At 37.8% G+C, this 23,104-nt stretch overlaps 1 protein-coding gene across 1 annotated transcript in view; it reads right to left on the bottom strand.

Annotated features, from left to right (window-relative positions):
• The window catches only part of CADPS2 (calcium dependent secretion activator 2), a 337,763-nt gene that overhangs the window by 180,738 nt on the left and 133,921 nt on the right, over positions 1–23,104 (bottom strand). The window contains exons 5-6 of the mRNA XM_067289963.1: positions 20,113–20,349; positions 15,333–15,454 (exon numbers count right to left, since the gene is read on the bottom strand). Coding sequence (XP_067146064.1) covers positions 15,333–15,454; positions 20,113–20,349 — 359 coding nt within the window. The remainder of the gene's footprint in view (positions 1–15,332; positions 15,455–20,112; positions 20,350–23,104) is intronic.

The raw sequence follows: 23,104 nt of genomic DNA on the forward strand, positions 1-23,104 counted from the left end.
AAAATATTGATATGAAAAAGTTAACCAGGTCTAGGGAGATGAATAGTAGTAGGAAGGAGGGGAAGTACAGAAAGAGGGGATATTTTGGTTGAAGGGTGGCAAAGCATATGATCACCTTTAAATGTCACCTTTGTTTATACCTAGGCAGGGTCTTCACTAATGGTGTTTTTTTTTTCCTTTCTCTCTCTCTCTCTTTTTCTTTTTTTTAAACACTTTTCACGTATTTCCATCCATAAGCCTACAACACCAAAATGGCCTGACTTCAATGCAACCAGCGTGTAAGTCCAGCCTTTACCATCCTCCTCCTTCCCCAAAGGACAGACCCCTCCTGTTCCTTGCAGTAGCAACAGCTACTTCCCTCCTCTTTCTAAGAACAGATACAACCTACTTTCCTCTGGATTCTTCCTCTGCCAGCAGTCACCACTTTCAAATTTCACCTTCCAATATCCTCACAGTAAAGTAAGGTGGGTGCTGTTGCTGTCAGCAGGTAGATGGTGGATGTGGGAGGCAGGACAGAAAAACAGCCACTGCTGGGAGGTCATCACCTCCCCAGGAGAAGCAGCAATCCCTTTCCTATAGCAAGAGCAGCTCTGGTCTTATAAAAATGTTCAGGCAGTGGCATTCAGGGTTTGGCCAACTCTTTGACCTAATGATGTAATGTCATTATACCCAGAAATGTCTAAGTGTAGTCTGCATTTGCAAAGAACATTTCTCATGCGTATTCCTCCCCTCTTCAACTTTTTCTATATATGGCTTGGGAACTTTTGCATAAGCTGTTGGAAATGAAACACCAGCTGTTGGAAACTAAGAAGCTGACTTTTCATTACTTCCTGTACAGAAAAGTTGGGTGTTCAACACCTGTAACTGCAAACACTATTCTAAGTATCCCAGCTTTCTATTTTTGAATGCTTAGTCTAGTCACCATCTAGTACAGTGACTGGGAAAGAATGAATGTTTTTTCTGTGGATTCAGCAGCAAAATTAAAGGCTTTTAAGCCACTTATGCTACAAAACGCAGCATGGGGAACAAACAGGAAGAACTAGAGATGTGTGTGCGGTCGCAGGGCCATGATCTCATTGCCATTACAGAGACATGGTGGGATAGCTCGCATGACTGGAGTGCTGTCATGGATGGCTACGTGCTTTTTAGGAAAGACAGGCCAGGAAAGCGAGGTGGTGGAGTTGCTCTTTATGTGAGAGAGCAACTGGAATGTATGGAACTGTGCCTAGGGGTGGATGAAGAGCGAGTCGAGAGCTTATGGGTAAGGATTAAAGGGCAGGCTAGCATGGGTGACACTGTTGTGGGTGTTTACTACAGGCCACCTGATCAGGAAGAGGAAGTCGATGAGGCCTTCTACAGACAGCTGGAAGTAGCCTCACGATCCCAGGCCCTGGTTCTCATGGGGGACTTCAACCACCCCGATATCTGCTGGAAAGACAACACAGCTAGGCACAAACAGTCCTGGAGGTTCCTGCAGAGCATTGGTGACAACTTTTTGACACAGGTGGTGGAGGAGCCAACAAGGAGAGGTGTGCTGCTGGACCTCGCACTAACAAACAAAGAAGGACTGGTGGAAGATGTGAAGGTCGGGGGCTGCCTTGGCTGCAGTGACCATGAGATGGTGGAGTTCAGGGTCCTGCGAGGAGGCAGCAGGGCACCAAGTAGGATCGCAACCCTGGACTTCAGGAGAGCAAACTTTGGCCTCTTCAGGGACCTACTTGGAGGAATCCCATGGGTGAGGGCCCTAGAAGGAAGGGGCATTCAAGAGAGCTGGTTAATATTCAAACATCACCTCCTCCAGGCTCAAGAGCGGTGCATCCCTATGAGTAGGAAGTCAAGCAAAGGAGGCAGGAGACCTGCATGGATGAGCAAGGAGCTCCTGGCAAAACTCAACCAGAAGAAGGAAGCATACAGAAAGTGGAAAGGGGGACAGGCCACTTGGGAGGAATATAAGACGTTGTTAGAGTATGCAGGGATGTGACGAGGAAGGCTAAGGCCCATTTGGAATTAAATCTGGCGAGAGATGTCAAGGACAGCAAGAAGGGCTTCTTCAAATACATCAGTAGCAAGAGGAAGACTAGGGAAAATGTGGGCCCTTTGCTGAATGGGGTGGGTGCCCTGGTGACGAAGGATGCAGAGAAGGCAGAGTTACTGAATGCCGCCTTTGCTTCAGTCTTTACTGCTCAGGCCAGCCCTCAGGAACCCCAGACCCTGGAGGCAAGAGAGAAAGTCTGGAGGAAGGAAGACATTCCCTTGGTGGAGGAGGATTGGGTTAGAGATCATTTAAGCAAACTTGACACCCACAAATCCATGGGCCCTGATGGGATGCACCCACGAGTGCTGAGGGAGCTGGCGGATGTCATTGCTAAGCCACTCTCCATCATCTTTGAAAGGTCATGGAGGACAGGAGAGGTGCCTGAGGGCTGGAAGAAAGCCAATGTCACCCCAGTCTTCAAAAAGGGCAAGAAGGAGGACCCAGGGAACTACAGGCCACTCAGCCTCACCTCCATCCCTGGAAAGGTGATGGAGCAGCTCATCCTGGAGGCCATCTCCAAGCATGTGGAGGACAAGAAGGTGATCAGGAGTAGTCAGCATGGCTTCACCAAGGGGAAATCATGCCTAACCAATCTGATAGCCTTCTATGATGGAATGACTGGCTGGGTAGATGAGGGGAGAGCAGTGGATGTTGTCTACCTTGACTTCAGCAAGGCTTTTGACACTGTCTCCCATGACATCCTCATAGACAAGCTCAGGAAGTGTGGGCTGGATGAGTGGACAGTGAGGTGGATTGAGAACTGCCTGAATGGCAGAGCTCAGAGAGTTGTGATCAGCGGCACAGAGTCTAGTTGGAGGCCTGTAGCTAGCGGTGTCCCCCAGGGGTCAGTACTGGGTCCAGTCTTGTTCAACTTCTTCATCAATGACCTGGATGAAGGGACAGAGTGCACCCTCAGCAAGTTTTCTGATGATACCAAACTGGGAGGAGTGGCCGATACACCAGAAGGCTGTGCTGCCATTCAGAGAGACATGGACAGGCTGGAGAGGTGGGCGGAGAGGAACCTCCTGAAGTTCAACAAAGGCAAGTGCAGAGTTCTGCACCCAGAGAGGAATAACCCCATATACCAGTACTGGCTGGGTGTGGACCTGCTGGAAGCAGCTCTGTGGAGAAGGACCTGGGAGTGCTGGTGGACATGAAGTTAAGCATGAGGCAGCAATGTGCCCTTGTGGCCAAGAAGGCCAATGGTATCCTGGGGTGCATCAGGAAGAGTGCTGCCAGCAGGTCGAGGGAGGTGATTCTCCCCCTCTCCTCAGCCCTGGTGAGGCCACATCTGGAGTACTGCGTCCAGTTCTGGGCTCCCCAGTACAAGAGGGATGTGGCACTACTGGAGCAAGTCCAGCGAAGGGCTACAAAGATGATTAGGGGACTGGAGCATCTCTCTTATGAGGAAAGGCTGAGAGAGCTGGGCCTGTTTAGCCTGGAGAAGAGAAGGCTGAGAGGAGATCTTATCAATGTGTACAAGTATCTGAAGGGAGGGTGTCAAGAGGATGGAGCCAGACTCTTTTCAGTGGTGCCCAGCGACAGGACGCGAGGCAACGGGCACAAACTGAAACACAGACAATTCCATCTGAACATGAGCAAATACTTCTTCACTGTGAGGGTGACAGAGCACTGGAACAGGTTGCCCAGAGAGGTTGTGGAGTCTCCTTCTCTGGAGATATTCAAAACCCGCCTGGACGCAATCCTGTGCAACGTGCTCTAGGTGAGCCTGCTTGAGCAGGGGTGTTGGATTTAGATGATCTCCAGAGGTCCCTTCCAACCTCAGCGATTCTGTGATTCTGTGATTCTGTGAAAACATTGACATTCTCTTCTTGGAACTGTATTCTGAAGAACTGACAGCTCTGAATCTGACTCTTATTTGGGCTACAGCAAGGAAACACTGTTTTGATGGGTGTGGTTTATTGTAAAGCTCCTTTACAATAGCTATCTTGTGCTATATTTGATATATATTCTGATCATTTGGATTTTTTTTCATTCAGGAATCTGATCATTTGGGATTTTTCAGGGTTTGCTTTTCATAAAAAATAATTATTGTGTTTTAAATAAGGTAATTAACAAAGCTTGAAATCACTAACCATTTCTCATAGAACTATGCCCACTAGGCGTACTCATGTATTTCTTTTTAAACATACAACATTATAAATATCTGAAAAAATAAATTATAAAAAAGTAAAATGACAAAACTGTGCATTATTTTTCTTCAAAGCAAAAATGTCTCAAATGAATAACAGAAAGGAATACCAAAGAGAGGCTCAATGCATAATAAGCAACTAAGTAAAAACAGTCATTTAGTCTTTTTACACTGAAAAATGAAAACAGTGCACTCCAACACTATTTACATAAGGCTATTATGACAAGTATTTTCATTACAAGCATAAAAGTGTATGAATAAGTTATTACTTAGTCTTCCTTTCCCATCTCACATTTCTTGAGGCAAGAATCAGCTTCCTACATTGCAGGAACCCAAGACAAGTCAGGGAGAAGATTTTCAAGCGTATGCAAGACTGACAGGAGCTGGGAACCATTGCTGTGTATTGTGTGAAGAATCCATGAGAGACTCCTGTCTCCCACCGACTTTCAAACCCAGTTAGTGGCTGGTAAGGGACACATGACACATTATGCTCTCAAAGTTTCTATATACATACTCACTGAGCTTCTAAACTTGAGAAAGAAAATTATGAATCCATCTCAACGCCTTTAAAGCTGCAGCATCTATTTTTTTCATGATATTTTGTATGTGTGGCACTTGAAATCTTCAAAATGTTTTACCAGTTTTGGTGAACTGACAGTGCTTTTATGAAGCAGAAAGATGTTGTCACCTCATTCTAAAGATGTGGGAAAACATAAACAGATCACAAATGGAATGACCTATCTGAACCTGCATAGTCTATCAGGGGAAGAGCCAGCAATCAAATCAGAAAACTTCAGTATTCCATCTATTATACCACTTCTCTTTTATTCTGAAATTACTTTTACTTCTCTTTCTGACTCCTACTGTTCTCATCAGCTGTCCACATTACTCTGCCTCTGTTTCTGTTGTCCTCCTACTCTCAGTCTGCTGGTATTACTTTTAAATAGACACATTAATCTGTGGATTCACACTTTATATGCAAAGAGGTTATTTAAAAATTTCATGATCTATAAATTTTCTTTCTTTATGTGATCAGTAGACTATTTTGTATTCTTACAGGACTGGATGTCCTGACATCTACCTCTGAGGATTCATGCACATAATAACACAGTGACAGCAAAGAAGAGTCCACTCAGTGTGGTGAACTATAGTTTTTTGGGTGTCACAATTTGAGATTCACAAACTGTTCTTAACCTGATGGCTCAAAAGAAAAAAACTTCCTTCTTTTTACCCCTTTTCCTCAACCTTTCTCTTCACTCAAAACAACAAACCAAAACTGAATAAAAACATAAAATCTCCTCTGATCCAAACACTACATCTGATCATATGTTTAGAAATTATGTCCAATATAATCTTATTGTTTTGTTTACAACAAATCTAAGCAAATTTTTGAAAAGTCACTTCCAACCAAGATTTAAGAACAGTATATTTTGAAAATGTAACACGGGACAGTCGGATCATGTCAAAACAAAGAGAAAGCTAAAGGAATGTTTTTCACATCAACTGTTGCTCATAAACAATTAAGTTTCAACAGTTCATTTACCAAAAAGCAAGGCAGGTGAAGAATGCTTTGAACGAAAAACTTCAAATCCATTCTGCCAAAGGTAAAATTTGAGGTAATCCTTCCCTCCCCAACGTTTTTGACAGACTTCCAACCATCTGGCTGTATCTACATGATACTTTGCAGGCAGATGTAAGCTGCTTCTGCCTCCACTTTGACCCAGCCAGACACCATATAGCTAAATTAGTATGACAGTTAGCTTGATTCAAGACATTTTTCTTCTAAGCAGGATTTAATTGGCTTTGGCTAACACCACTATTCATAGCTGAATGTCTTCCAGTTCAAAGCTGTATCACACGTTTAGATACTTTAGTACAATGTTAGAGAAAGCTTACATCTATCTGCAAAATATTAGCCACATTTGCAGTGGATCAGGTGGGAATGAAGATGGAAACAGATATATCATGTACATTAAGCAGTAGATAAACAGTCTTCTCTAAGCCTTGATTACTATAGTGAAAGAGTTAACAGTGGGACATGCATCTTTAAGGCCCCAAGGTTTCCAAAATGCACTGTAAAATTAAATGTAAAACTAATACCAGTCTTACAAGAAACGTGTAATGACAATACATATTGTAAGAGTAGATGGTCATTCTAAAGCAGCTCCTGTACCAGGAAGTTGTGAAATAGTTTGGGACAAAGCAGTTGGAAGACAAAGTAATCTGTCAATTAGAAAAACAGGACACAACATTTATTATTGTATCAAAAAAGAAATATTTCAGGGAATTACACACTGTCCAGAAACGACCCTATCTGAGGAGGGTTAATGTACCGGGGACTTCAAACTCTGAACAGAGAACCTACTAATCACAAAAGCCTCATCTTACCAGCTTCCTGTTTGAGGCCTAAGTCCTGCAGCAGAACACAGTGTACGAAAGCACCAGTCTTCAGAAGCGCAACCACCACACTGGGGCAGAAATTCTGATTGCCTTCAGTCACTTTATTAACATGCCCAGAACATAGAAGCAAAGTGAGGAACACCAGGAATTAGCCAGAACAATCAAAAAGACTACGGAGAAGAAAATAAAAAAATAACATGCTCTGCCAGAAGAAGGATTATCTTTATTGCTCACTACCCAAACAGAGTAGTGATTACAACCAACTTATCTCCTTCCTACTCTCACCCCAATTATTCCATTCACAATGCTACACTTGTTGCCTAGATCTGTAAATATTCCCTTCTCACAACAGTGTTTTTCACAAATCTCTTATGTAGATAGGATATAGAAAATATTTTGGGGGTTAACTGTAGAATCATAGCAAAATTTAGGTTGGAAGGAACCTCTGGAGGTCATCTAGTTCAACCCTTGCTCAAAACAAGGCCAATTAGATCAGATTATTCAGGTTAATATCCAGTCAAGTTTCAATTATCTTTTAATATTAAAGCCTGTAGAAGATGAATATTTCTTTGTAATAAGAGAGGGGGAAAATCTCTTAGACAATATAAAATAGCAATCAATGACAGAACATAGCATAGAAACTTATTTATTTTAGAAATTCCATATCTTTTTCTTGGGGATATCATATGGCTCTTTATACTTAGGCTGATTAGCTATTATTTCCTTTCTCTAAAGGAGCAAGCAATTGATCAGACGTCAAGAATAACTGTATAAAATTGTCATTAAAATTCTCAGCTGAATCCATATCCCTTTTGTGAAACTCTTCCATCATTAATCCAGAACACAGGCTGCAATGAGTGTGTATTTTTCTTCTTCATCTTTTTCTTTGTAAAGCCAAGAAAACATCAGATAATTTCCTGCTGGCAATTTTCTTTTTCCTCTTCACAGCTGGATACTAGACAGGCATACATGGTATCTGTTCGCAGCATCTAATTTTTAAAAGGTAATTTCTTCAATCCCTACTTTGTGAATTGCCCCAATCAGGACAATGCAAAGAAGAATGACTTTCTAAAATATGACAAAATGAAAGTCATGATGGAATTTATCTATTGAAGATATAAGGATGAATCTTGGAACAAATAATAACAATCATTATACAACTCAGGCAAACCTATTTTATGAAAGTAGACATGCTTTGTTTCCTGTCATAATCTTTATCCCATTGACTTTCCTAAAATTCCAAAACATTTATTTAAAAATACTGGTCACCTTGGCCATGTTTTCTATATTTTTCACATCAACATTCACTTGTGACATAAATTATAATTATTTTATAAGTAAGTCAATATTACAGACAAATATAATAAATATATGTAAATGTGTGAACTCATTTTTAGTCATTTTACTTCACTGCTTTCCTGTATCTTTAAAATGAGGTATTTTTAGTTCAGTGGAAACAAGTACGGCTTCAATTTAAAACATTGCCCTGCAGCATCTTAACTCCACATTTCTTAATTTTATTAGGTGATACTTCATTTCAGATTGACAAAGAATTCAGGCCACACACAGATAACCTTACACCTTCCTTACTGTTCTGCAGCAATGCATCAGTGAAGTATGACTTATAGGTTGAGTAAGGATTTAAAGAAAATTTGCATTGTACCAGTGTCCAAGAATCAGTAGGAAATCAATAGATAAGTCGCTGAGTAAATCTGTCAAATTCCTCCCCGTTGAACTGGACTGCTTGTGCCACAAAGTTTCTGTGTAATGCTGGAAAAGTCACTTAAAGCAGCCTTTACAAATCAACTGTTTGACCTTAGCTATTTTCAGATGAAGTTTCCAATATGGATAAGTCTGATTTACAGAAACCCACAGACAACTGTATTGACCTAGAGATGTGTAATGAATAAATTTAATGATGTATAATGCAAAATACCTAAAATTTAGCATCCAAATCTTTTTGTGCCTTAATTTCCTACATGTAAGATCATGCAAAAAAGGAGATGGTAAAAACCTGTGGGCACTATGACACAGGAGCAAAACTCCAGGGAAGCAGAGCCTCATGGAGTGCAATTATTTCAGAAAAGCTGAGAACTTGGAAGAACTAACATGAATAGGAAATTCAGTCCTTCTCTGGAGAAAACAAAATGCAGAGCAGAGCACTTTAAAACGCCCTTTTCTTTTTTCTGATTAACCATGAGGAAAAGGGTTCAAAGATCATTTTACAGCCAAAAGCAGTTATTAAAATTTAATAATAAACATTGGAGATGTTTTGAATTAGTAATGGGTGAGATTCATCTCACCCAGTTTAGATGCCTACAACACAGACATTGCACCTGAGTTAGTCATCTGCATTCCATTTACAACCAGTGGAAAGAAAATCATATGTTTAGGGTACAATTTGTTTGTGTCTTCTGTAGACGTCTAATCTGAGCTGGTGAATTAAGCAGGTGAATTTGAACAAGTTCAAATGTACATTCCTACTTCATATAATTTGAAAGTTAGAAGCAAGAAATTCTACTCTCATGTCAGTGAAGTTTCAAACAGGAGACAAGTGCAGAAAACACAGAAAAGAGTTGGCACCTCATTGCTCTCTGTACCCCTGCTTGGAAAAGTTGTGCTGATGAAAGCTGCTTCTAGAGCAACAACAGTGCCAGAAACAGAGAAAGAAAGGAGAATTCCTCAGGTAGAAACATGAAGAGGCCAGCTCAGAAATGCTGAGATTACTGGAACAACTGTATATCCTATTTCATCTTTACCTGGATAACATAAATTATGTCTCTAAGGTGTTAGCCTTTGAAATAACCTTACCAGAAGCACTGCTCAGTGGTTCTTTTAGATACAGCATCACTTCTGTGAATTTCCTAAAATGATGCATAAAATATATCTATGCCTTAATGAAAATAAGTTTGGATGCCAAGAGGTTCTGCACCATAGCATGCTGAACAATTCCACTTGGGGATCATCTGCAAGATCACCTCTGGATCACCTCACTGCCCGTACCTGTAATTAAACAACTTCCATAGGTAACAGCCAAAAGAATAGGTGAAACCCATAAAGTAAAAGAAACTGTTTTAGAAGCTAAATCCTAAATAGAATTTGTCCTCAGAAGATATAACAGAAAGTGTATGAAAACAAGCTAGGCACAGTTAGATCAGGCACTATAAAACTGCAAGCTCATTATCCCTCTTTAAAAATCTCATGTGCAAGGATACTCATTTTAACAAACAGGCACCCCCCCAAAAAACCACCTGAAAAACAAACACACCCTTAGGTGTGAGTTAGGTGGGTTGCCAGCAACAGACCATTATGACTACTGCCTATCGGATTAGTAAATCTTGTCTAACAATTTATTTGTGTTTCTCTGTTCCTAGTTTCTTCCTATCTTCAGTCTCCAGTCTTATCTTTAGACTTGAAGCAATATGAGGCAGGCACAACTTTTACATTCTGCGTTTCCTCCGGTGCAAGAGTAAAGGAGTCCTGAGAAATAGCATAGGTTCCTCCACATGTGAACAGTACAAGGAATGATTAATGAAGAGTAATGGGACAGCTGAACTCTTACTGACTGAAATTAATCTCGTTTGTGTAGCTGAATGAGACACAGATCAATAACAGGTGAAACAAAATATAGGTGTGCCTTTCCTTTTCCTTACATGCTGTATACCTGTCTTGCAAGCACACAAGTTAGATGACAGCTGCGGGTATTATCATCTCTATGTTTCTCTTAATTAAAAATAAAAAGCTGCAGGGATCGTGTTGAAGAAATAAAACTAACCTATGCTTGGAACATTATTGTCACAGGTTATTAATGCTGTCTACTTCTTTTGTCTCCAGAAATTCCATCTTAGGGAATATTATCAAAACATTATATTAAAAAAATATATATTTTTTTTCCCCATGAGCAAGCATGTCATCTCAGGAAGTTCTAAATTAAAAACTTTAGGCTATTTCTTTTTTTAACTCTTATATAAAATTTTTGCCAAATAATCCTTAATTATGTATCCACAAGTACTGACTGCCACCCTTCAGATAGTGTATGGAATTAATGATGGTAGAGTACTGAATAAAAATAAAGCAAGCAGTATTAACTTTATTTGTGAGGTCTTGACTGAGATTCCCTGCCCCCTCTGGTCAGATATTTAATCATCCATTCTTTGTATGCTTCTAATACATAATACACCTTTTTATAAGGTTTATATATCACTGCAGGCAGAAATGATCATCTGATTTGTCTTGTTTACATGAAGAATATGCTGGTTGCATTAAAATTTTCTCGTTATATAAGATATGATCTTTTTACATTTCATACGTATCTGACAATAGAATATCACTTCTAGTATTAAATATACTTAAAAGATAACATATTCCCAAAAGCCAATCATCTAGTTTTATCTTTAAGGCATGACTGTACATATCCAAAAGATGTGGATCCACATTATTAAACATCAGAATGAATGAAATTAATGATAAGAAAATATGTGGACATCAGCCTCCACAGGACTAAAAAATAAGCAACATCAGTAATATTTGAAAAATGAAATTAGCACTGGATTTTGCAAGATGACCCCCTGCGGTGTTACAGCAAAGTTACGCAAAGCTTCATACAACTGAAGGGGTTCCTCTAAAGGCTTACTGATCTCTAGCAGAAAAGGTCACAGTCTATGCTGGAGGGCTTTTCTGCAGGGCTAAAAGGCAGGAAACAGTTGGAAGGAATAAAGAAACATTTCAGAGGCAGTAATAAAATTTTAATAGGTTTTGCATGAGAAGCTGTATAATTGATCCTTTTGTAAAACTGCAAGACTTCACCTCAGTCGAACTATATTGTTTTATAGCATTTGTATTTTAGAATGACCATTAAATACTCAGTAACATACCTATAAGCAGAGCTTTACTGAGATTGTTAAGGAAGAATACAATTGTATGAAGCACTTCAATATAAACTCATAAGATTATTTTTCAAATAGACAGAAAACGGACAGGGTTAAAAGCAATAAGAAATCACAAACTATTTCTTAATGCTAAGATACCAGAATAAAAGTGTATTCTCTTCTCTTGGACTCTGACTGGACTGACTTCTCCTCTGAGAAGGAAAAGCTTTCCTAATTCCCTCATTACTCTCATGGAAGCATTTGGAGACTCAAAGGAAAACTTAAATGCATATTAATAAAAATCATTGAGTAAAATATTCAGTATTTTGGAATAGTGGATGAATCCTGAATTAAGTCTCTACTTGAATTACTCTTCCATTAATCTCCACACTAAGGTCACATTGGCTTGCACTCCATTTTAAAGCATTAGTCTGAATAACCACTTTTCTACTTCTCACTGTCAAAGCTTTTGAAACTTCTGACCGAGTAGTAGCATTGAACTTCACACACTGAGCTTCACAGATGAAAATAATAGGCATAAATACTTTTCTGTTCTGCTTCTCTTAACAAATATATCTATTGGTTCAAAACTATAAAGCCAACTACAGAAAATGCCTCTGACAAGCACGTGATTTGGAGCTCTTGCTAGCAGTTTCCCCAGGCTGATGGTAGTCATTGATTTTTCATCTCTGCTTCATTCTACTCTTAGTATGAGAGCTTTGTTACCCTTTTCTAGCTGCATGTCCTACATAAAATCTGAAATTACGTTCTCATTTATTTAAGATTTATTCCTGCTAGTGATTTAAAGAGTTGAACTGAGCTACATTCTTAATTCTCAAATTTTCTTTTTTTTTTTTTTTACAATGAGTTTTGTGTTTCCTTCTGCAGCCTCATTAGATTAGTGTCCTTGATACCAGAAAGTGAGTACAGAAAATTATCCTAGTAAGAAGCCAGCTCCAGCAGCAGGCAAAGTAGGCACTAGGCTAGGGTGGCAGACAACTTGTTTTTGCCTGTATCAGAGAAGAGATGGACTGACTGTTCCGGCCTCACTGGTTTTTGGCCTCTACTTCATGACTTTGTCCATTACTGCCAAAGGACTGAAGGCACAAGGAGGCAGCTCTCTTCCCAGCAGCAACGCCACTACTAACAGGAGCAGAAAGCCACTTCCCATACTTCCTAGATCCAATTACTGACCCTTCCCATCACCCTGGGAGATTCATATCAGAAAATAGTGATGGGTGCTGGAAAAGGCAGGGGGGCAAGTGGAGGTAGACAACTGCTTGAGATGATGGATGTATTGATCATAAAATAAAAATTTTAGAAGGACTGGAAACTTGCTGGGACAGGGGAAACAGAGACAGAGAGAGACAGAGAGAGACCTTACAGTCTCCTGAAACTTCGTGAATCCTCCCAACTCATAATAATATGTTCTAGACTTTCTTCACCAATACAATTATCTGATAAAACTCTACCAAGCCCTCCCAATTCTCTCTGTCACCAACCCAAAAAAGCAGTACTGCTACCATCAAGAGGACCTGATTTGGCTCTAACATAAAAATTAGACTGTGAGGAATAAAGGATCTTCCATTCCATGGGCAGCTTCCTCCATCTTCTTTACTGTTTGCCCATAATTTGCTAATTTCATGCTTGTCTAATTGAACATTTTCCTCCGTTGCCTCAAACTACATCTATATATATGCTCATAATCATACCATACACCCATGTCTCATAATTGCACTTGCCACAAATGGAACATAGCATGATTCAGAAGAGCACAAAAACCGAAGAGATTTTAGAGACATCTCTATCAGCTGTGCCCTTCCAAGTCACCCTGTTTTGCAGAAGAGCAGGTTTACAGCACTGGTAACTCCCCTTCCTGTACTTTCAGTGTACAGTTCAGGCATCTCTCAATCATCCCCTTTCAAATAATGCATATTTTTTCATACAAATACATATGAATTTTATTCATACAACACCACTTATATACCCCTTTTCCTACAAATATTCTGGTTGCTCTTGTCTTGATTTCACCTACTGTGACACTTCCTTTTCATAAAGCTTCTACTTTGATAGGTATGAAAATCAACTCACCTGTCATTAGCTTTTATGGGATGTATCAATACACAGTAGATACATTCTGACTGGTTTTATGACCTTTACCTTAAACTGCAGCCCTCAGTATGTAATAAGTCAACCACGAACTGACAAAGATCGTTTGCCCACGTTTTGCCCACCGTATCTGGAAATAGCTACACATAAACAAAGAAATCCTTAACATCTAAGAACCATTTACTGGAAGGAAAATGATTTTGACTGAGATCCAAGAATCTGTTTATTCTAGTTGATTTAGAGAGAAGGAGATTTGCAGACCAATACCAATAATACCAGAGGTTAATCAAGCCTTTAAAACAGAAAATAACAAGTTCAAGGGGGAGGAAAAAAGAGATACTGCTTCAGAAGAAAGGGAATCTTGATTGTGGCAAAGGTTATTGGCAATGACTGCAGAGAACAGCACGAGAGCAACTCTAAGCTTGAAGAGAAAGCAAGACTTGCAGGAGTGCCCTCCAAGACGAGGCCCTGCAACTTGCATGGGATCCTGAGCCACCCAAGAATGCCCTGACAGGTCAAAAGATGAGCAGTGAATGCTGCATACCCAATTATGATCTTACTGTAATGTGTTTTTTATATTCACACATGTATTTTCAAAGTGTGTGTCTTTTATGTTGTCATTGCTTTCAGAAGTTTTTCTCGAAATCTCTGTTCATATGTTTCAGGTACAACATGCAAATTTTAAGATGGAGCATTCCAATGCCCAGAAGGAACACAGCCAGGGACTGTGATAAATCAATTTTACAGCTTGTCCCACCTACTTAGAAATCTGCAAGGCTGGTCTGAATATGTTATTATAGCTGACTGCTGGCTTACTTGTCAAGGCAATCTCCTATATGAGTGGAGAAAGTTTACCACATCAGGACTTCCTGCCCTCCCCTCCGTACCCACACATAAAAGAGGCACATAAAACTCTGCTTATTCTTTTACCTAACAGAAGTCGGTATTTGTGTTCTGAATGTAATAGAAGCTAACTCAGCTAGCTAGCTCCCAACTCAGTTTAAGACGTTTTTTCAGATATCATAGCAACTGCAATTTTTAAATTGTTTTTCATCAGGCACACTATGGTGCCAGTAAAAAACCCTAACATGCTGTCTGGAAAGTTATCTACAAAAGATTCCAAATGACATTATAACAGAGAGAAAAGTGTCTGAAGTCAGCGTGTAGGTCAAACAAATCAACTAAAAAAAAAACCACTTAATTTTCTTCATTTGTGCCACTCTGACTGGTTCAACCACAGATGACATGATGTTTTCCCCTCTGAGTCAGTTTGCTGACTGTGTCCCTCAAAAATTAATTGAAAGAAGTGGATCCTATAATTTAAAATGAAACAGGCTCAGCAGCTGAGTAAATTTTGTCAAGATTGATTACTGAGCATTGATTTTTCACCAATTGTACATGTTACACTCCATGAGGCCACCTTCACGTTAACCTGCAATACATAAAATCACCTCAGGCTAACATCTGTTGAAAGGTTTGTATTTTCAGAGGATTCAGAAAAAAACACAATGCCGCAGTCTCTAACTCCTTTCTTCGCATATACATTCAATGGCATTTATGTGGACATCATTCACACATCATACTTAACTCATCATAACTAACTATAATTTCTGTTTCCATTTCCCAGCAAGAATTTAAGGTAACATCCCAAGACAAACTTCCTATACCTTAGTCCTAAATTAACTGTAAGAACTGTACAGATATTAAATTAGATTCTCCCATGATACAAAATAAAAAGGTGCCTGTATAAAGTGACAGAATAGCTTACTGTGGCCTGGAAGCTTCTGCTTGGTCTGTCTGAAGCTTCTCCCCACCCTCCACTTCCATTGTGCAGTAAACAATCCGATTGGGAGCTACTGACTTTAAACCTTGCACTTCCATTATAACAATCTGCAGAAAAGAAAGCAAATAGCTTATCCATCTCATTTCAGAAAACATTACATAGCACAGATATTGCAGTATTAAGCTCCACACAAGAGAAAGAATAAAAAAAACCCCACTCACATTACTCTTCACAGACACAGAAGAATTTTAATTTTGCCTTCTTTTTCTAATTTCAGCAACATACACTAAGAATGAAAAATTATGCTCTGTTTCTACTTAGACAACATCTGAAAACTCACTCCAATTCAAATGCTAATAGTTCCAACAGGCATTTTATGACATGTGAAGAATAGATACTTCAGTCTAAAAGTCTTAATATACTTAATTTGTCAAAACTCTCAGACAGGTTCTGAGAGATATAATAATTTGTCAAGAAAATACACAATTATACAATTTTCTCAGATCTTATGTTATTTGATGAACACTCTTCCCTGTTATAAATGAATGTCTCTCTCCTATGCTCAGTGAACTCAGTATCTGGATGTTGATGGGTCTGAATGCACTCAAAAAATTGGTGCTGTGAGGTAGAGATTGCAACTTTTAAATCTCAGAAACGATTTGTGTTGTCCTGAGCAAAAGGCAGGTCAGAGCCTTGCCATCTGCTGCTGTAATTTCTTCCCCACTGCCCACCCCTTTTCCTTCTCCCACCACACTCCTTGCAGTCAAGTTCAGTGCGCATATGGGGGTGAGGGGGAAGAGAAGAGGGAAAAAAGCCACCTCTCGCAGCTGTGTCGTGGCTGAGAAATTTCCTCACTAGGGAAATTTTGAGCTTGGCAGATCCCATAGTTTTTCAGCTCCTCTGAGCTACTCAATTATATCTCAAAAGAGCCAAATGCAGTCTAACTTCAAGTGCTCTCTGTCTTTTATAAACATTGCAGTTTGACACAGTGTGAAATTATTGCAATTTTTACACTTCAGATGTTTCTAATTCAGAGAAGATTTGAAAAGAAAGTCAGGTTTTCCAGCTTGTTTTGGAAAAGCTGCTTTCCTTTTCAGCCTCATTTGGGCCTATGGGAAGAATCTAGGAAAAATGTAGTCCATTTAATCTGCAGAAAAGCTGAACTAAACATGAAAGACAGAATACTTGTTTGATTTAAAGGTGACAAAAATAATGACTACTTTTGGTCTCATTAGAAGTAATCAGTTTCTTAAGTCAGCAAGCACCTAGTCCTACCTAGCGCCACAGTAATGGTTAGATGCCTTGCAAAATTGCCCACATTGTATAACATTATAGTGAGATGATAGTCACTGGCCATTTAGAGCATTTTTAAATTACCCATAAATTATCAACATCACCTATTATTCTTTGTAAATAATAACAGCAATTCAGGGACAATGATGTAACCATCTCTGTTCTTTTCCATCTTTTGTGATCTAAGATTTCAAATAGTTATAAAAGTGATCAATGATCACTGAAAGACTGCAGTAGAGCTCCTTCTAGCTCATACTTCCTATACTGCCATTCTACATGTCAAATGATTATCCTTGCTGAATGCAGACTTCATGTTTATTCATGTTTATGCTGATATTTTTCCCCTCGAGTTTTCAATTTAATTGGATAGCACATTTGTCTTTGCTAGCATTTCTGGATTCTAGTCATTGAAAAAAATGCATTTCATTACAAAGGAAACTCTCACCAGCTGATTAACTAGCTCATTAGCTGATAAACAGCTTTCTAAATATTGTTTGTCTATTTCTTTCTCAAACTTTCCAACACCTTAAGAACATAACTGAGTAAAAAGATATCTTCTGCTACTACTATGATATTTTATTTATTTTATAAAGGTCTGAAAATAGGCTTTCTGATGAAATATCCAACTTTCAAAAGTAGTCATTGTTGCTTGCAGTGATTACATACGAGAGTGGCTCCTATCCTAGAGACAGTGAGGTCCATTCCCACCAGAACTTTATAAACATTACTAACATCCTTTGCTGTTCTGCCTTAATAATGACATGCAGTAGTCCCATTTTATTTTGGGGGATTAATGTTTAAAAATGCCACAGAGTTCCTGTTCATTCACATACCTGTGCAGCAACTCTCAGAAGGTATTTTTCTAATTATCACCATGCTCATGAGATAAGCATGCAGTAGTTTAGGGGTGCACAGGAGAAAGCTACAAGATCCTTTACAAGATTATGGCCACCTTTTCTGTTTTCCAACATATAAACTAAATTAAATAGTTTAGTATTAATTAAATGCTTTAGTCTTGTTAGGATTATCTTGATAATGGATAACTAACATTGTTCTTATTTGTGTATATATTCTCATAAAACTCTGTTGTATTATACGTGTGCATGCAATGCAAACATGCACACACGTGTCCTCTACAAAATTTTCTCTTGAGATCCTCACCTGACAAAAAATATTAAAGCTGCCATTGATTACATCAGCCATACCAAAAAATAGTCTGCAGTGAAAAACCACCTTCTTCCAACCTTCAAACGCTGGGGTGTAACATTTTGTAATCCAAGGCAAAAAGGAATTCTAGCCTGAGCAATGATTTTCATTTAGTCACCACAGCTGACTGATATTAATTTTTCTGGTATTCATTTGCACTAGTTTTGAGTAGATGCAGGTAGATATTCCAAAGGAAAATATATTTCCCCAAAAGATTAATATCGTTCTTAGAAAACACAAGACAGCACTGCCTAGAATCTACTTTTGATGGGATCGAAAACAAGAAATAAATATAAATAAAAGAAGTGTTAGCTTACACAGTGAGCAAGTAACTCAATGATTAAGTCCTTATTTCAGAAGGACTGTAGTCTGCTAAAACCCAGAAAACTAAACACAAAATTGTTTTTAACCTGAGTGCAGCTACAACGTGAACACTAAGGAAAGGAAGAAGAAAGACAGATGAACACAGCTATTATATCACATAACTAAATTATGTACGGAGCACCAGACAGCACTGCAAAGTAGTGGGGGCTAGGGGGGAGACAAAACTAGGCATTAGTGTTTTCTTTGTTCCCAGAAAAACGTTAGTTTCTACCCAGCATGAGAGATGAGATAATCAAACCTATTGCAAATGACTGACATGATAGAATTGGGGTGGGAAGAGATATGGAAGTATTATAATTGCCTGAAAGCTGCATAGATTTGACATCTTATTGCGCACAATCCATTTCCATTGTGCAAAGCTTTCCAACAAGGCACAGATATGTTGCAGCATAGAGAGCAAGCCAACAAAAATTGCAACAGAACTGAATAATCACTTGAATCTGATTTTAGGCTTTATTTTCCTTTTTAAAAATGGGACATTTCAGCGATTATGGTGTCTTACACTATAGGATGCTACTTGGGCATGGTGGAGGTAAACACATTGTGATGTCCGACACACATCAAGAAAGCACAAATCGCCCTATACATGACAAATTCTGATGACTTATTTTTCATTGTTCTTTGGTTTGTTTTTCTTTGGTTTGTTTTTCTCCACCACATTAAATATAATAACAAAAATTCTTTTAATTGAAATACATGGCAGGGCATAAGCATTCATTACTTTTTAGGTACTTCAAAACTATTCTTTGTTATGGTTATTTATGGTATCATTCCTGACTCTGCATTCAACTGTAGGTAGACAAGGCACATGTGATGGAGATGCACAGGATTTAGCATAGAAGCTATAAAAGTTCTTCTTTGTTTCATACACTTCAGCACTAAGACACTCCAGTTTTGCATGTTTGAGGAACTAATACTTTTTGGTGCACAGAATGATGGATTGTACTACTCTTTGAAAATTGATGTTCGGCTTTTGCATTATTAGCTAGTAATATTAAAATTGTATACAGTAGCAGATACCAATTATCTATTACACTTACATAGAAGATTTAAACTTCTTCAACTGTCCAATTTATGTCTGCAAGTCAAATGCCCTTACTATAGTAGTACTTGGTATTTTTGTCATTTATAAGTGTACATTGATGTCAAAGGAAAAAAAATGATCTGAACTTTCAAAATTAAAACATTAAAAAAACAGATGCTCTCTTCATTTAATAAAATACATTGTTTGAAAGATATACGTAACTTTTTTTGGTTATAAACTGGGTAGAAAATAATATATGTATTCTGTAGCATTATCCATTGTCTTAAATAAACTGAAGCTTCTTCAAGTGCATAACACAAATATTGTACCCTCCGACTGACAAATACCCACTCTGGCAATATCTTGATTTTACTATTCCTCAGGATCAGTATTTCCTGATATGAACATTTTCAGAACTAGACCTAAGCTATGATTCTATAATCAGATATGTGTGAGCAACTAGCTGTATTTTGTGGTTTCCTCGTGAAATCAGTTGAGCTCTATATGGATTGGGACTGATCCCCTATAGGTTGGTTTTCCTGCTTAATTCCAGTAAACACAAGGTTAATGCATTGAAATTTGTTTAGAGTTACAACAGTTGTGTGGGAAATTCACCTGCCCACATTGTTGTTTGAACCCAAAAGCAACTACTAGGGCAAGAGGAAAATCTGTCATATATTTGCACTCTAACGCCTAATTACCAAAGAGATAGAGCATAATTTACTTGTTTAACATAAAATATTAAAATGATAGAAGTAATCACAAAATCAAGGAAAGATTAATGACAAAAAAGTATCAAGAAATAGGTATCCTAGTCATATAAACTGCCAACAAATGTTAGGTGAAATGTGTGATTACCTCTAATGTGAATGAGAGGACGACATCAGACTTTGATAGCTGAATCTCATTTTCATCTCCTATGTCCAAGAAAGCAGAATTCTGTGATCGCTTCAACTTCTGCAGTTTAAATTCTGGCCCACCTTTAGACACTGGAAGACTTTCCAGATTTGCCATGAGCAAATTCACTGAAGACCGCAACTCTTCTATGTACATGTTCTCCATTTCTCTTGTTACAAATTTGGGGAATTTTCTTTCCTTGGAAGATATATTTTAAAAGTTAGGGACAAAAAATCACTAGTAATGCCACATTATACATTCTATTAATTTGCTCTCACTTAGAGATAGTTTATAAAAATAAAAATCTTAATTCCAGTGTCTATTTTTTAGCTCTTCAAAACAGTAAGGAAATGCCAATCCTGTCATATTACACAGATAATTTTGGCTAGAAGAAATGCAATTTGACTTGAGATTTCCATCATATTCTTCAAATATACTGGACTGAGTATCTTTTTGAACATTTCAGAAAAATAAAGTAAGGAATCTCTTTCCCCCAGATTCATTCAACCTTAAATCTAGGCCAAATATTTGTGCACATATTGCATATTCCCCCTACAAAAGTTTTAAGTATACCTTTAATTTTACCTTCAAATATTTTATAAGTTGACAAAATGAATTGTCCAATAATGATTTTGTTACTTTATCCATTTCCCCTGCCACCAAAAGTCAATCATTTTCATGCTTTTAACATTAAATAGTTAAATTACAGCCACAACATTAAATTCCTATCACCATTTATTTTTAATAAATTTAATTTATAATTTAATTTATAATAGTAATAATTTTAATAATAATTCATTTAGAAAGTAATGCTGAATTTACTATACAAAGAATTATTTTAAACAAAAATGTTAGCAAGAACTTAAAGTTCACTTTTTTTCCAGTGTAGTAGTTTGATGATAGTGTTTAAATACTGTGTTTATAACAAAAGTGGGCACAAATAAGTACATGTAATACACATGTGAACACACACAAAGACAAATTATATGCCCATTTTTTTCCCTCATGTTGAATATAAGACTACTTGAGAGAATAACGTCACTCATGATTAAGCAAAAATATAAATTATTCTAAAATATATATTGTATATATAAATATGGAATGCTACTCCCCACTTATAGTCTGTAAAGGTAAGCTTCTCTCTCCTAAACTGCCCAATTTTTATTATTAACTGTCATGAGGAATATCTTAAGATGTTTATATTAAATCCTTTACGGTCAGTTTTGTTTGGATAATGATGATCAGGCAAGCTAACTGTGACCCAAAACATTTTCAATGAGTCTAGCAGTCTGATTCATTATAGCATTACAGAGCCAGTATATTACAAATTGAAAAGGAAAAAAATACGTTATTTCTAGTCAAACACCAAAAACATGAGGAAAGGCTCAGAGTGCTCTAGCCAAAAAACTTTTACAGTGTTTTTCAAGCTATACCTTGTCCAGTGGGGACCATTCAAATAATACTATGTCAAAATGGAAGAAAGAGATGACAGACTTAATTATACTATTAAAAGACCTTTTCCTCTTTTTAGGAGGCTTCCCACCTCCATTGCTCCAAAGTAAAAGTTGAGGAAGCTTTTTACAGTGTCTTTTGCTGCATAATTTTTATGACTATAATCTTCCATGATTTAAGGCAGCACTAATGGAAGATACGCTGCAGCGTCAGAATAAATGGAGGCCTTTACTTGAAACCTGTAAAACCTGAATGTTTGGTTCACAGCTGGAGCTCTCTAGCATTAGCCATGTCTCTCTCTCCAGAAAATAAGGTGAGAATCTTCTATAAAGACTCGGAGACTCTCTCCCCCCTCCCCTTTATTTTTTAAGACAGTCAACTTTGTACAAATTGCTATGCTATGTAATATTGGAAATAACTTAAGGGCACAATAACCAGAATAGAATGTTTTCTTTCACAATGGTATTTTTTAGTCCAGATGCACAGGAATGCAATTATGTTGATCTGAAAAGCCCAAACTTTCTGAAGAAGAACACATCCTCCAGGACAACACTGGGACTTTTGGGGCTGCAATTGCAACATGTTGCAACATATCCTAAAACAAAAACCCTAGGGAAAGGTGTGAGAAGCTGATCCAGCAGATAAACACACACGCCTTTAGATCTGAAGGTGCTAAAATGGATTTTCTGGTGCAGTTCCCAAAGACAAACAGCACTGGCCAGTCTCTTCAAAAGATCACAGAAAAAATATCTTAGAACAGCATACCACCAATTATAATAGGTAGAAAATCCCATTAGGTCATTTATGCTTCGATTTCAATTATTTTAAATTTAGTCAGATGAAGAAACAGATAGTCAAATTTCCAATGATTTTACACTATCTTAAATCAACATATTTCTAAGATTCTTGCCTCCGATAGGTAGGCTATTTTTTTTCTTCCCCAAATAAACTTCTGTTATATAATTAACAACTTTTATCTCAAAGCCAGCAAGTAATGTATTATAGGAACCATGAATGAGATCTTAAAAAATACTAAATGCAGAGTTCTCTCTTTAGATGTGCTGATCTTTTGAGACTTCAGTTTAACAATTCTCTTAAAGGGAGGTAATCATTGAAAGCCAGCTTCCTTATCAGGAAAGATGATAGAATATGTAACCCAGTAACAAAAAGATTTTTCTTTGTTTTTGAGTTTTGAGAAGAGAGAATTTCATAGTTCATTTTAAAGCTATTGATTCTTTAGGCTTGAATTACCTTCAAAATTCTCACAGCTGCTAGAATTAGGACTAGCAATAAAAGCAATCAAAGTCCCCCACAAAAATTTCTACATTTTAAATAGTTTAAAAGATATATATGAACATTCTGATTTCTAACTTGCATATAACATGTAAGACATGGAGTTCCTTATTTTGTGCAAAATTTGCAATTGACACTGTGTGAACAGTGAGAATTTTCAAGTGATGATTCTGGTAAAGAAAGAATAAAGACAATTTTCTTTAAAAAG

Source organism: Apteryx mantelli, chromosome 1 (genome assembly GCF_036417845.1).
Source record: "Apteryx mantelli isolate bAptMan1 chromosome 1, bAptMan1.hap1, whole genome shotgun sequence".
NCBI classification, from domain to species: Eukaryota; Metazoa; Chordata; class Aves; order Apterygiformes; family Apterygidae; genus Apteryx; species Apteryx mantelli.